Here is a 14572-nt window from a genome sequence, read left to right as displayed (position 1 = left end):
GGACCTCCCATGGGTGCCCTGCCTCTGGACTAACTCCCTAGGCCAGAGTCCGAGGGCCTTGGTGCCTCCCCAGGGTCCCTAGGGACATCCAAGCTGAGGAGGCATAGCCTCCTCAAACCCTCCAACTCAGACCTGAGTATCTTTTCCCACAAAACTTCCACAAGTCTGTGTGGGACAAACTCTAAAGGAAGTCCCCTCCCCACCCTCCTGCACCACTCCCTAAGCTGGGGCCAGTGTACTTCTCACCTCCAACTAGCAAGAAGAAGCACTAGCAAGGGCTGTGGGTGGGTAACATGATGGGGTTGGTAGCTTGGAGAACAGCTCTGGGGCTTCCAGGCCCTTGCATCCCCCCACAACACTTCAAAGGGGGTGGATGTGGAGGTGGGGAGGCAAGTGTTGTAGACCATCACAACTAGATGCGGGGCCCTACAGTCTTCCTGCCACTTTGGGATCCAAAGGCCCCAGAGATGTCCCTGGACTAGAGGGAGGAGCTTTGGCATTGCCCACACTTTGCCTCTCCTTCTGCAGACCTCTGTTCAGGGGGCCCTATGGGGGAGGAGGAATTGAAAAACTTGTGTGGGCTTAAATGAAGCCTGGTTTACTGCCCAAAGGCAGAGTATAAAGGTGGGAGGGAAAGTGGCTGGTCTCTGCCCGCTGCACACTGGGGCCCAGGGCATGGCTTCTCTTGCCCATCTCCACCCTCCCTCTCCTTCCTCCAGTAGCCCTGACGGGCCCCCACCTGTCACTTGGTTTCTGGAGAACTGATTTTATCCCAGAGAAGGGTAGGGAGACAGGTAGAGAGCAGAGGTCAGCCTGCTGGGGTTGGGAGATAGAGGTGCACAGAGCCCTCCTTTCATTTGCCTTAAGGTAGCCCTCAAGGTGGCTTCCAGGGAGTTTGAATTGTGGATTGGACTCGTTAGGCAGAGTCAGGAGGATTGTTGGGGAGAGCTTGTTGGCTGGCTTTCCCAGGGCACAGCAGGCTCTCTTTCGGAGGGGAGACAGTACTGCTGAGCCCCAAACCATGATCTGTTCCTCCTCTCCAGATGGAGAGCAAGCAGATTTCCAAGTGCACAATAAGAGTTTCATTTCTTTCTTTTCTTTTTAATCAGGCAGTGTTAGGAAGGGGCTTGTAGTGGAGATGCAGAAACCCTGGGCGAGGATGAGGAGAATGGTATCATGGAGGAAGGAAGGTGGCAGGGAGGGGGTGAGAATTCAAGCAGTGACTCAGGCACCCACATCTGTGCCCTAGCAAACAGCTGTAGGTCACGTACACGGACTCACCCTCATTCCCACCCAGCCTAGTCAGAGTTGTGTGTACACAGGGACACAAGTGCAGGCTTTCAAAAACATATGCAAAGGACTCACAATCATACCCAGATACCTTGCAGTTGGCATGCAGCCCCCCCCACACGCACACATACACTGACTCTCAGCCGCACAAGCCGAGACCCAGGACCTGTACAAGCACCAGCACATGCCCAGTCGCACCCCTCTGCCCTTCCACCCTGGGCATCTCAGACACAGGCCCCTTCTGGCTCCAGGCAGCCATCTGGGCTGGAGTCTAGAGACGGGTGGCGTTGTGGTGATGGGTCATGGCAAGGTGGGGGGAGGGTGTGGCAGGGGGCAGTTCCTCCAGGAAGACCCTGGCGGGCAGTGGGGGTGAGCGGGGCTCGGCCCTGGCACAGCACAGGGTGGCACGGGTGATGAGGCGGTCCAGGGGCTTCAGGGAGTGCATCCATAGGGGCAGGAAGTCCCATGTCTGCAGCCACTTTGGCAGGCACCCGGGGCTGCGACTCTGCAGCACGCTGACAAGTACCACGAAGGCCAGCAGGGCCCCGAAGGGTGCACCCACACCTACCATAGCCCGCCAGCCTGCCATGGAGAGCCCAAACACCATCGAGGGCAGCAGCAGGAAGCACAGGAGGAGGTAGAGGACAGCGAACCAGCGATACTTGGCTGTGCGTTTGCCCAATGCCTTGGCCATGCGGATAGGCAGGCGCGTGCAGGGCATGGGGTACCACAGCAGGATGCCGGAGATGTTGAAGAAGAAGTGGCAGAGGGCAATCTGCAGGGGAGAGGGCAGAGGGGCGGAGGCGGGCATGGGCCCTAGCTCCTGAGTCAGGATTAGATGACGGGAACACCGGCTCTGGGCAGCAGGAAAGTCAGCACTGAGGGCTAGCACGCCCCCAGTGAAACACTGGTACACTTCCGGACCAGTGGGTACATAACTGCTGCCCTAAACGCTCCACATTTCTTCCCACTAAGCCCTCTCTCAGGAGTTCCCCAGCAGATCCCATCCAGATCCAGGAGCTGAAAGATTCATACTGATTTCTGGTTCAGAAGCTCTGGCCTCCTGAGTGGGCAACATCCTGGCTTACCAGTTACTCCTTTGCTCCTAGAGCAGCAACCCCTTTGCTGTCTGCCCCCCAGTCCTTGATCCCCCAGATGGAGCCAGGCCCCCTCCTAACAGCACCCCTTCCCTAGAGTGTGAATCCCACCGACTCTTGTTCATTGATTGGCATGTGTGCGCGCTCAGTCGTGTCTGACTCTGGGTTCTCAGCAATGTCTCCCTTGTTAGACTCTAAGGTCTTGATGGTGGCGCCAGATATACTTTGCCCATATGATTTCCATAGAGTCTGGCATAGCAGGTGCCCCCTACTAGGCAGTCAAAAACTGTTTGGTACACACTGTCTACATGGGTCAGGCTTCAGGTGCCAGTCTTAGCCCTGCCCTCCCTCTGGCAGGGCTCCTCTCCCAAGCTCACCTGGAAAGCACTGGACAGCTTCTCCCGGGGGCTGGCCAGGGCAGCCAGTATAGCCGTGGTGGTGGTACCAATGTTAGAGCCTAGTGTGAGCGGGTAGGCGCGCTCAATGCTGATCACACCGAGGCCTGGGGGCAGAGGAGAGGGCATGGGCTCCCCAGCTCCCTCCTTCAGTCCTTTCCCTGCCGGCCCCTCCCCACCCGAACCTGCCTCCGTGTGAGGACTCACCGATGAGTGGGGTGATGGCTGAGGTGAACACAGAACTGCTCTGGACGACAAAGGTCATGCTGGCCCCTACCACCATGGCAAAGTAGCCTGTGGCCCAGGTGAAAGGGGTGGGAAAGTCTGCGAGGAAACTGTCAGTTGGATCAGTGGGAGGGGATTGAGAGGGGCAGGGACGTTTCTTGGGGAGGAGGTCTCCAATGCCAGCTTCCAAGTGGCACCTTGTCAGTCTCCTACTCAACAGCGGCAGCTTCTCCTGGTCCTCCTTGATCTTGGATTTAAAGACCCTTCTTAGCCTGCTTCCATCATACTTTTGCTCCCTTGTTCCTTCTGCCTGGGATAGCTTCCTCACTCCTAAATATTCATGCTCAGGACTCAGCGTGGATATCTCTGCCGCTGGAGAGCCCTCCCTGACCCCAGTCCCCAGGCAGACTTTGCTTCTCCTTCCTCTGAACTCTCACAGATCCACAAATGCCCCTTATTCCAGCATTTGTCATATGGCCTCTGCCCATGCCAGGTGGGGTCCCCAAAGCTCAACGTGAGGCTTAAATGGTGTCACTGCCCCAACCCCCCAAGTGCCCCCATCGCCCTGGATAAAGTCCAGGCTCTAAGTGCAACCTGCAGGGCCCTGTTACCTTGCTGACCTCTCCCTGGCTTTGTCCACCTCACTCACCGAGCTCCCACCACAGGGCTGGCCACCTTTCTGTGCCACAAGCCTGCCTCAGAGCCTCTGCATGTACTGTTCCCTCCACTCAAAAAGCTCTTCGGCCACGTCTGACTGCTTCACATGTAGGTCCCTGCTCAAATGTCACCTCTGCACAGAAGCCACTGACCACCTATCAAAAGCAACTCTTCCATACTCTATTTGCTGTTTTTGCTTTCTGTTTGGCAGTTACTGTTCTCTTTTATCTAAATTCATCCCCCCTCGATCATTTTTTTTTACTGTCTTCCCATATGTGCTATGAGCCCCCTGAGGGCAAGAGCCATCTCTGTGAGGCTCACCTCTGTATCCCTCACACCACTCTGTGCTTGGTACACAGAGGGAACTTAATGACTGTTAATTGAATCAAACAATGGCCTCTGGGAATCCCTTTGGAGCCACCTGCTGGAACGGAAGCAGCCACAGATTCCCAGCTTGTCAGCATCTCAGGGACCTCATATATCACCCAGTCCAACCTGTTCTTTGTTCACATGGGGAAACTGAGGCTCAAAGATGGTAGGGCTTTACCCAGATCACACAGTAAGGCAGTAGAAGTATTAACAAGATCCAGAAGGCCCGTCCTGGGGCCTGCCCACCCACCACTTGGGGCTCACCAGTGTTGATAACCTTCTGAATGACCTTGGCCACCTGGCCCTTGAGCAGAGAGTTGAGCATCTTGACAAGGAGGATGAGACAGGTGCACAGGAGTGCCAGGGAGCCAGCCAGCAGGATGAGCCCCACAGCTAGGTCAGGCAGCCCCGTGTCCACAAAGATGTGGTTGCCTGTGGGGTTGGGGAGTGGTATCAAGTTGCTGCCCCCTCAATCCGGCTCCCAGCCCCCAACCTTTGCCACCCTCTTGGACTCAGAGCCTCGTGTTCCTTTAACCTCTACATGAGAGCCTGACCCCAGCCCAGGAGCTAGGCTGGCCAATAGATGTCCTCCTGGGCTGGAAGCAGCAGTGGCCAGGTGGAAGATAGCCCTGCCTCTGCCAGGCTCTTCCCTGCTGGGCTGGACATCTCCCATACTGTGGGCACTCACATTTCTCCAGGGTGGCATTCCTGAGCATCCGGCTGGTGTTGGCCTCTGCCCTGGGCATAGGAGTGGGAACCTAGATTAAGAGGAGAGGTCAGTTCAGTTCAGTTGCTCAGTCATGTCTGACTCTTTGCAACCCCTCGGACTGCAGCACACCAGGCTTCCCTGTCCACCACTGACTCCCAGAGCTTGCTCAAACTCATGTCCATCAAGTCGATGATGCCATCCAACCATCTCATTCTGTCATCCACTTCTCCTCTTGCCTTCAATCTTTCCCAGCATCAGAGTATTTTCTAATGAATCAGTTCTTCAAATCAGGTGGCCAAAGTATTGGAGCTTCAGCTTCTGCATCAGTCCTTCCAATGAATATTCAGGACTGATTTCCTTTAGGATTGACTAATTTGATCTCCTTGCAGTCCAAGGGACTCTCAAAAGTCTTCTCCAACACCACTGTTCAAAAGCATCAATTCTTCAGCGCTCAGCTTTCTTTATGGCCCAACTCTCACATCCATACATGACCACTGGAAAAACCATAACTTTGACTAAGTGAACCTTTGTTGGCAAACTAATGTCTCTGCTTTTTAATATGCTGTCTAGATTGGTCATAGCTTTCCTTCCAAGGAGCAAGCGTCTTAATTTCATGGCTGAGATTCACATAGCAAATTTAGGAAAATGCATTCTGAGACTGGGGCTAAAATGCGGGTTAGGGAGAGATGGGGATGGAGAGGATACAGGTGGTCCTTGTGACTGCATGCCCCTGGGTGCTTTGCTTGCCCTCTGTTTCCTCTAGTGATGAAATGGGGGTGAAAACATCTGCCACAGGAGAATCTGGCTGAAGTTGGCCCTCAGAATACTCTACTGCATCAACTCACTGATCTGGCTCTCACCGGGGCCTGCAGGGGCCTCCTGATCAGATAGCGTCTTGTCCATGTTTCTCCCACCTCTCTTTGGCCCTGGATGCTGCTGAGCATGGCCCACTTCTGGAAACTCTCCCTTTCCCATCTTTTATTATCAATCCCTGCCTCAGTGCCCCCCTCTTCCCTGGTACCCTTGCCCCATCCTCTCCCCTCGGGCATCTAGCCCAAGTTCTGGAGTTTTCCTCAATTCCTTGTCCAGAGAGGATGGAGCCGAGGGCCCAGGCCCTATATTTCTTCCCTCCCCCTCTAATGTCAGTGAAGAGGAGAGGGTTCCCGAGGAGGTCCTTTAACTCAGAGGGCCCAGGGCCAGGCAGATTGCCTAGATGAGGGGCTCAGGCTGTGTGTGGAGGTGTTGGGAAGCAGATGGGTCTAAAGGGGCAGCAGCTGCTGAGCTCCAGGCCACTGTCACCATCCAGAGGTGCAGCCCAGCTCAGCCAAAGGGCCTGCTTTTACAAGAGAAACCAAAACTCTGAACATTTAGATAAAATCTCCCAATCTGTAAATGTTGGCAACTGCTTCAAGATGTACTTTATAATTCTGTGAAGGCCAGTCTGACCTGGGGACAACTCCTTTGTAGCCTTCTTGAGTTAGGGATTTTTTTTTTTCCTGGCACAGCTTGTAGGATCTTAGTTCCCTGACCAGGGATTGAACCCAGGCCCTTGGCAGTGAAACTGTGGAGTCCTAACCCCTGGACTGCCAGGGAATTCCCTAAGGAGTTCTTTTTAAAAAATGCAAGCTGAGGCTCCTTACCTTTCCCCCAGCATCCTGTCAGTGAAAGGAGAAAGTGGGCCAGGCTTGGCTGCAGAAAACCCATGTCACGAAGGACAACTTGGGTCCTGGAAAGGGGTAGTGACTCCTTGGGTCCCTAGCAAAATGCAAGAACCACAGTGTCTGTCACCACATTCTGCCACCTGTGGGAGCTGATATAGACCCTGGTCCCATTCTCCCAAAGGGGTCAGCAGCTCACACCCCTCTGACCTCCCTGGGTGCTGGGGGGAGGGGCTCAAGTGGGGTATGGCACTTGGATTTACAGCTCCTTTATGTTTTATTCTAAATTGTGTCATTTAAAAAAAATGTATGTTAGAGATGGGCTTCCCTGCTGGCTCAGATGATAAAGAATCTGCCTGCAATGTGGGAGACCAGGGTTCGATCCCTGGGTTGGAAAAGATCCCCTAGAGAAGGAATTGGCAACCCACTCCAGTATTCTTGTCTGGAGAATTCCATGAACAGAAGAACCTGGTGGGCTAGAGTCCATGTGGTTTACAAAGAGTCAGACAAAACTGAGTGACTAACACACACTTGTTAGAGATAAGAACTACTTATGGCACATGACTTTAAATCGGGGCTTATTTTAGTGGCATGTAGTCCCGTGAGTGGGGCAGCGCACTCATCTGTGCACCCATATTAGAGCCCTGCAGCACCTTCAAGCCTTGGCCATAATCACAGGCTGAGAAGTCAGAGAAAATGGTCTCTGATGGGCTTGATTGCAAAAGCTGGCTGGGAAAGCGATGGTAACTGGGAGGGAGCCAGGTTTTTGCTATCAGGCAGATCTGAGTTCAGTCCTGCTTTTTATCCCAACTATCTTGCGCAGGTCATGCCACCTCACTGAGCCTGTTTTCTCTAAAGCAGGATAAGAAAAGACCTGTGCTCAAACCCCAGCTGAGCACTCCCTGCTGTGTGACACTGGACCAAACACGAAACCTCTCTGAGCCTCCGTTTCCTTGTCTGCAGCGTGCGGTCCATAATGCAGCCCACTTCTCCCCAGGGGCTAGTTGTGAGAAATCTGGAAAAAGAAAGTGTGGAATTTATGTGCCTGAAGAGACAACCCAAACTAAGGAGACCTCTGGCAACTGAAAATGTGAAAGTGTTAGCTGCTCAGTCATGTCTGACTCTTTGTGAGCTCATGGACTGTGGCCCGCCAGGCTCCTCTGTCCATGGGATTCTCCAGGCAAGAATACTGGAGTGGGTTGCCATTTCCTTCTCCAGAGGATCTTCCCAGCCCAGGGATTGAACTCAGGTCTCCTGCATTCCAGGCAGCCTTTTCACCATCAGAGCCACCAGATTAAGCTCACAGAGGGATGTGAGCTCCAAGAATTCTCCCCACCACCCCGGCGGGAGGTGGGTGGGGAAATAGCAGCAGTGTTTGGGCCTGTACTGTAGCCGCTCCTCCAGGAGAAGGGGTGTTCTAGGGTCTTTGTTTTCCTGGAAGCAGAGCGTGAGTGCCGTGCTAGTGGCACCCTCTGGTGGCGAAGAGAAGAATTCATTTTTACAACCCTACCTATCACCCCTGGAAGGTCTCCAAGTGGCTGTGGTCACCTGCTGGCATTTATGCCGGATAGTCAGAGTGGGCAATGGACACATATGGTGGGATATACATCTGGAAGAGAAGTCGAAATGGAGAGTCAGGAGTGTGGGGTGTAGTTTACGCCAGGACTTTGGTCCCCCCTCAGTTGCATAGCCTTGGACAAACCTGTCTGAGCCTGTTTAAAATGGGGTTGTGAGGGGCTTCCCTGGTCCAGTGGTTAGGAATCTACCTGCCAAGGTAAGGGACACAGGTTGGGTCCCTGGTCCTGGAACTAAGATCCCACGTGCTGCAGAGCAACTAAGCTTCTGTATCACAACTACTGAGCCCTCGAGCTACAACTGCTGAAGCCTGGAGCCCGTGCCCTGCAACAAGAGAAGCCACCACAGTGAGAAGCCCACACACCACAATTAGGGAGTAGCCCCCACTCACCGCAACTAGAGAGAGCCCATGTGCAGCAACAAAGACCCACCGCAGCCAAAAAATAAATAAATTTTTAAAAATGGGGTGTGATAATCCCTGCCTCCCAGGTTGCAAGTCTGTGGAAGAAGCTTCTTTCATCCATGCATGTAGGGTTGACAATCCACAGGGTGACCAAACAGGAAGGTAATTCCCAGGACAGTGTCAGGATCCCCTGAGCATCAAGAGTTGTTGGAATACTAATACCAACTCTGGCTTTTTCTTTCACCATCTGGAAAATCCCAGACTGCCAATCACATAGGTGCCCTGGAGGCTGGCTCAGGCAATGTTGGGCCTGGCTTGGTGCAAGCTGGAGGCAGTGAGAACAGGTCAGAAGGGGCCACAGGGAGACCCAGTGGCCAAAGGAAAAATGTGTAGGAGGAGCTGCCAGGGCACCTGATTGTGAACCACTTTCCTGAGGGGACTGTCCCAGAGAAAGGGCCAGGACCGGGAGCTTACCTCACACCCTCTGCCACTCTCCAGGCCAAGGAAATTCTATCTGGACCCTGCTGTCAAGGAAAGGTTTCCCCAGGAGGGCTGGGTTGAGAAACCAGTGCACGGGCGAGTGGTAGCAGGAGCCATGGAGGAACATGTGAAGACAGGGAACTGGGCAGTTTGCTTCTGGTCACTGGACCTCAAGTTCCAGGTGGACCATGTCCGCCTCACCAGCATCACTAAGAGTTCCATCAGGTGAGGGCCCCGTTTGCATCCTGCAAAGGGAGACTGGCCGAATGCAGCTGCAGGCAGGTGGCGGGGATTTCAGTAAGCAAGGATCACCACGGGCCGAGGAACTCCCTTCCACAGCTCGCTTTTTGATCAAAGTGTGTGACTCACTTTGCAGTGAAGCAGAGGGGATTTTAGTGATTCAGAGAGCTTGGAGAGTGCCCAGCGTGCTTGTGAGGAGAGATGTGTTAGTGGGGTCATAAAGCCACTGCAAAAGCTGTCTGCATGGGTTTTTTGATATCGAACTGCCTTGAATACTCAGCACTGAGCTGGAGCTGTGTGCCACTCAGATGCAAAGGAAGCTTGCAGGGCTGGTTGAAAGAATGTTCTCTGTTCACGCTGGGATAAAGTCCAGGAACATCAAGTAGGGAGTGAAGAAGCTGTGCTGTTTCCTCATCTTTCTTTCTTGATGGCGTTACTTGTATGTCATAATCAAGGGGAAGTAGATACTGTGGATTGGAGAAGGCAATGGCACCCCACTCAAGTACTCTTGCCTGGAAAATCCCATGGATGGAGGAGCCTGGTAGGCTGCAGTCCATGGGGTCTCGAAGAGTCGGACACGACTGAGCGACTTCACTTTCACTTCTCACTTTCAAGCATTGGAGAAGGAAATGGCAACCCACTCCAGTGTTCTTGCCTGGAGAATCCCAGGGATGGGGGAGCCTGGTGGGCTGCTGTCTGTGGGGTCGCACAGAGTCGGACATGACTGAAGCAACTTAGCAGCAGCAGCAGCAGATACTGTGGATTATGGTTTTGATGAAGCGTTTTCCTTATTTGATGGCTAAATGAGAAAGTGTGGTAATTGCCTGCTTCTTTGTTAGCCTGGTGTGATGGCTGGTCAATGAGTGTCCAACTGATCCAAACAGAGCCTCATTCCAGGCGTGAGAAGCCAGGAAACAGCAGGAGAACACACAGGACAAGGGGACACAAGCCTGCAGCAGTCTCCAGCAGAAGGAGTACGAGTATCAGTACAAGTGGCTGTGTGTCTCCCGTGAGGTCTCCATGGCCTTCTTGTCCTGCTTCTGGGCTGGTTCCCTGTTGGTCCTGGTTTTCCCAGGCATCCTTGTAGCGCTCTCTCCCTGCCTTCCTCTGCCCACATTACCTGGGCAGAGCTGTCACTAAGCAAGTCCCTAGATCCCGATGGGGAGAGACAGCCCTAGAATGCAAGACCTATGCTCGGGGCCCTGAAGCGGTAGAACAAGCTTTAAAGGGTTTCTTAGCCTCTTGGAGCCTATTTCTTTACCTGTGAAACCACAGGGTTGAGCCAGATCAGTGGTTCTTCAACTAGTGGGCTTGTTGAAATGCAGACAGCTGGGCTCCATCAGATTTCTTTTTTCTAATTTAGTGGGTCTAGGAAAGGGCCAGATGCTTTGCGTCTCTAGTGGGTTCCCAGGTGGCAGGTGTGCCGTTGGCCCACACTTTGAGAACTGATCTTTGGGCTAATTCAATAACATGCCAACTCTAATTGATTAGCAATGGCTGCCTGAAGCTGGTGTGAGCCTGGGAGAGTGTACCAATATCCGCCACAGGTGCAGTATCATAGCAGAAGTGCCCCCTACTTGTCCTCCCAAGCTAAAGGATTGCCAAGGTCTCTGGTGCTGCTGCTGCTAAGTCACTTCAGTCGTGTCTGACTCTGTGCGTGCGACCCCATAGACGGCAGCCCACCAGGCTCCCCCATCCCTGGGATTCTCCAGGCAAAAACACTGGAGTGGGTTGCCATTTCCTTCTCCAATGCATAAAAGCGAAAAGTGAAAGTGAAGTTGCTCAGTCGTGTCCGACTCTTCACGACCCCATGGACTGCAGCCTACCAGGCTCCTCCGTCCATGAGATTTTCCAGGCAAGAGTACTGGAGTGGGTTGCCATTGCCTTCTCCGGCCAAGGTCTCTGCAGAGATTTTAAACAGACCATGACGCTAGCAGTCAGCTGTCTGAAGAGGGAGTCTTCTCACCAAGGCTGGACCCGGTACTCACCTCTGTGGGGTCTGGGTAACACCAGACCCGGATGAGGCTGTGATTTCTCAGGGACTCGTCCCCCGAGGCAAGGCTGGTAATCACAGACTTGTCCAGCTGTGGGCAGTGTGGGCGGTGGGTGTGAGGGTGAGGTCCTACAATCCCCTGGGCCCCACCCCACACCCGCCTTGCCTCTACCTGGATGATGAGCTTAGTGAAGGGCTCCGTGATGATCTTGAGCAGGTCAGGGGCATCGCGGCCGCCGTGGATGTTGAAGGAGGCCACCACAAGTCGAGTGATGCAGTGCAGGTACCCTGTGGCAGCCTCCAGGGGCAGCAGCACCAGAACTGACAACCAGTTAAAGCAGTCGTGTACAGTAGCCCCCGCGAAGGCCCTGGGCAGGGAGGCCACATTGCAGAGCAGGCTGGAGCCGGGAGATGCTCAGACTAGGGGCTCCTAGCACGAGGGACCACCCTCCCCCAATAAGGACAGGCCCCTCCCCACTCCCCCCTCACCGCCGGAAGTCAGTTCTGTCCCCCGCCTGCATCAGGGCCACAATGGTGTTGGTGACGGAGGTGCCGATGTTGGAGCCCATGATGATGGGGATGGCAGAGCTCACCTCCAGCACTGGTAGAAGGAGGCAGGAGCTGGGTGGGGCGGCCATCCAACTCTTGCCCCCACAGTTCCTCCTGTAAGACCCGTTGCCCACATCCCTGCTTCAGCTGGCATTCTTGCCATGCTGCTGACTCTGCTAAGCCTTGACATCACAGGTACGAGGGGCATGTGCTGTGTGCGTGCGTGTAAACTGACGTTCACATATGCGTACTGCCCCTGCGAATATGTGACTGTGTGTGTGGGTCCGTGTCCATCAGGACATGGGTCCTATATGCAATTGTGCCTCTGTGCTTGTGTGTGCACATACGTACACGAGTGTGATGTCAGTTTCATGTGTCAGCTTGGCTAGTACCCAGTTACTCAATGCAACTCTGATCTAGATGTTGCTGTGATTTCCCTCAACAATCAGTTGACCTTAAGGAAACAAGATTAATCTCAGTAATCTGGGTGGGCCTCATCCAGTGAGATGAAAGGCCCCAAGAGCAAAACTGAGGCTTCCCTGGGGAGGAAATTCCACCTGTGCCCTGTGGTATCGGCTTCTGCCTCTGAGTTCTGGCCTGCCCTTCCCCATGGCCTGCCCAGCCTGCCTTGCAATCACGACAGTCAGTTCGTTGTGATAAATCGTAGATGTCTCTATACCTCCTGCAGGTTCTGTTTCTCTGATTCCTCTGGTTCTGTTCCCCCGACTGATGGAATGAGTGAGTGTGTGGCAACATGGAAGTGAGCCTTCCTGGGCCTGTACTCCCCACTTGCCACCCTTCCTGGCTCCTGGGCACCCCTCCTGGCTGAGACTCAAGGCCACGCTTTGGAGAATAGAGTGGGAGATGCCAGAGCAGCCCATTGTCCTCTGCCCCTGTCTCCTGCTCTTCCCACCCAGAGCCCCAGGTCCAGCATCGAAGCCCCCTCTACTCTCCCTGACCCTGGTGGGCCAACTCACAGCCAGAAGAGACCATGCTGACCACAATGGATGTGGAGGTGCTTGAGCTCTGTACCAGCACAGTCACCAGGATCCCCACCACCAGGCCCGCTACCGGATTGGACAGGATGGCGTTGTCCTTGAAGATGTCGCCAGCCACCTTCCCTGGGGAACATAAGCCAGCATTGTCCGAGACGCTTCGGGCCACTTCCCTGGCTCCCTCCCCTCTGTCCTACCTCCAGCCAGCTGGAAGGCCGAGCTGAGCACGTCCAGGGAGCAGACGAAGAGGTAGAGGAAGGAAAGCATCAGTGGCACCTTGAGGAGAGTCACGCCAGCCCGGTGCAGCTTCTGGACCAGTCCGGGTTCTGGAGACAGGTGGTTGTGAGTGCAGGGGGTAGAGGGTTCTGCCAATGACTGCCAACACCCCTGCTACCCCAACCCAGGCCCACCTGGCTTCCGCTCATCCTCCAGGGCCAGCTTGGCAGGCAGTGGGTCATGGTGCTCCACAACCTCCCCATAGGGGCAGCCATGCTCTGGGAGGGCCACGGGGCCCACGCTGGGGAAGCCATAGGCCGAGGTCCCTGGAATCCTGTGCAAGACTGGGGAACAAGGCTGATCAGGATTTGCCTGAGGCCTCATGTCCCAGGGAGGGTTGGAAGGGTTGGGCGGAGGGCTAGAGGCCTCCCTCCGGGGTGGGGCCATATGCAACAGAGGGCAAACAGGGTCCGGGGTGGGAGTAGCACTCACCCTGTGGGCTGGGCACATAGGCAAAGGCCGCTCCATGCATCATGTGCCCACCACGGACTGGGAGTGGGGAGACAGCCCGGCCTCCCACCTTCTCTCCATAAGACATCATCTCAAGTGCACACTGTGGGCCTGCGTGTCAGATGCATAGCAAAACTGAGTGATAACTGCTGTGCCCCGGAAACTGACACACACTCACACACTCATCCCCCTACATCCACACCCATACACTCACTTGCACAAACGCCCATGGTGTGTGATCCCGAACACACCCCCAGTGAAGCACACCCTCCACAACCACACATACCCAAAGAGGCACACAGATGCTCAGCACAGATTTGGGGATTCATTCATTCATTCAGCAAGTATTTATTGAGCATCTACTCTTTCTAAGGTACTGAGCTCGATGCTGGAGTACAGCTAGCTAAATACAGATACAGCTTCTGCCCCCAGGAAGCTCAAAGTCTAGCAGAGAAACAGATGTCAATGAAATAATCCCTCAGATCGATGGAACGTGGCAACAGGAACAAGCATTCTGATGACAGAGGAAGGTGCCACCAGAGGTGTCCCAGAGGTACAGGGGTTCACCCTTACAAGTGAACTTCTTTCCCTATCCATCCCTACCCTTCCCCGCTCTGCCCCAGCAATACAAACACTGATGGGACTTTCTGCCGTGTATGAGGCTCAAACCAGGACTGGTTTAGTTAAGGAGGGTCCCCACCCTGACCCCAAGTCTGGGAAGTCTCCAATTTGCTTTAGGACCCCCTGAACTGCCCCAGGAGTTCTCAGTGGCTGTTGGGGTGGGAGTACCCCCATCTACTTCAGCACCCCTAACCTCCACCCCTCAACCTTATTCTAAGGGTCCTGACTGTTGGGGTTGGGGACCATGCAGAGCTGAATTCCAAGCCCTGGAAGAGCATGAGTCCATTCTGCAGACTCTGAGGCAGTGAGCCAGGCTGGGCTGGGACTGAGATGTTACAGGGGACGGGAAATGGGAGCACAGTAAGGACAGGGGCAAGGGGCCCATTTTCTGCTAAGATGGAGATGGGATTGGGATGTGGGGACTCTAGACTCACCTTGGTGTTCTGTGTTTCAGCTCCTGCCAAGCAGCTCAGGGAAGCCCTAGGAGCCTGAGGAAAAGCTAGGACCTTCTCTTTATACCTTTGGGTCAAGGGCAAAGTCCCTAGAATCTAGCTTCCCTCCCTCTGTTCCCCAATTAACTTCATCCCAGA

At 54.3% G+C, this 14572-nt stretch overlaps 1 protein-coding gene across 6 annotated transcripts; it reads right to left on the bottom strand.

The window, feature by feature from the left end:
• Nucleotides 1–1080: 1080 nt before the first annotated feature.
• On the bottom strand, nt 1081–14514 carry SLC34A1 (solute carrier family 34 member 1). Of its 6 annotated transcripts, NM_001103223.1 has the most exons (13): nt 14417–14471; nt 13344–13472; nt 13046–13195; nt 12833–12961; nt 12618–12761; nt 11581–11692; nt 11264–11459; nt 11087–11182; nt 4722–4791; nt 4298–4465; nt 2990–3106; nt 2765–2889; nt 1081–2065 (listed from the first exon to the last, which is right to left on the bottom strand). In NM_001103223.1, the coding sequence occupies exons 2-13, from the start codon at nt 13450–13452 to the stop codon at nt 1562–1564; spliced, it is 1920 nt and encodes a 639-aa protein (NP_001096693.1). In that variant the 5' UTR covers nt 13453–13472; nt 14417–14471; the 3' UTR covers nt 1081–1561. The 6 variants fall into 6 exon arrangements, 1 of the variants encoding a protein (NP_001096693.1); XR_807778.4 differs by lacking the exon at nt 1081–2065 and having other exon boundaries at nt 2801–2889; nt 2990–3117; nt 14417–14514; XR_009495051.1 differs by lacking the exons at nt 1081–2065; nt 2765–2889; nt 2990–3106; nt 4298–4465; nt 4722–4791 and adding exons at nt 6383–6497; nt 7911–8299; nt 8853–9565 and having other exon boundaries at nt 14417–14514.
• Nucleotides 14515–14572: the final 58 nt, after the last annotated feature.

The sequence above is a fragment of the Bos taurus genome, chromosome 7 (assembly GCF_002263795.3).
Source record: "Bos taurus isolate L1 Dominette 01449 registration number 42190680 breed Hereford chromosome 7, ARS-UCD2.0, whole genome shotgun sequence".
NCBI lineage: Eukaryota > Metazoa > Chordata > Mammalia > Artiodactyla > Bovidae > Bos > Bos taurus.
This window is presented reverse-complemented; position numbering and strand designations above follow the sequence as displayed.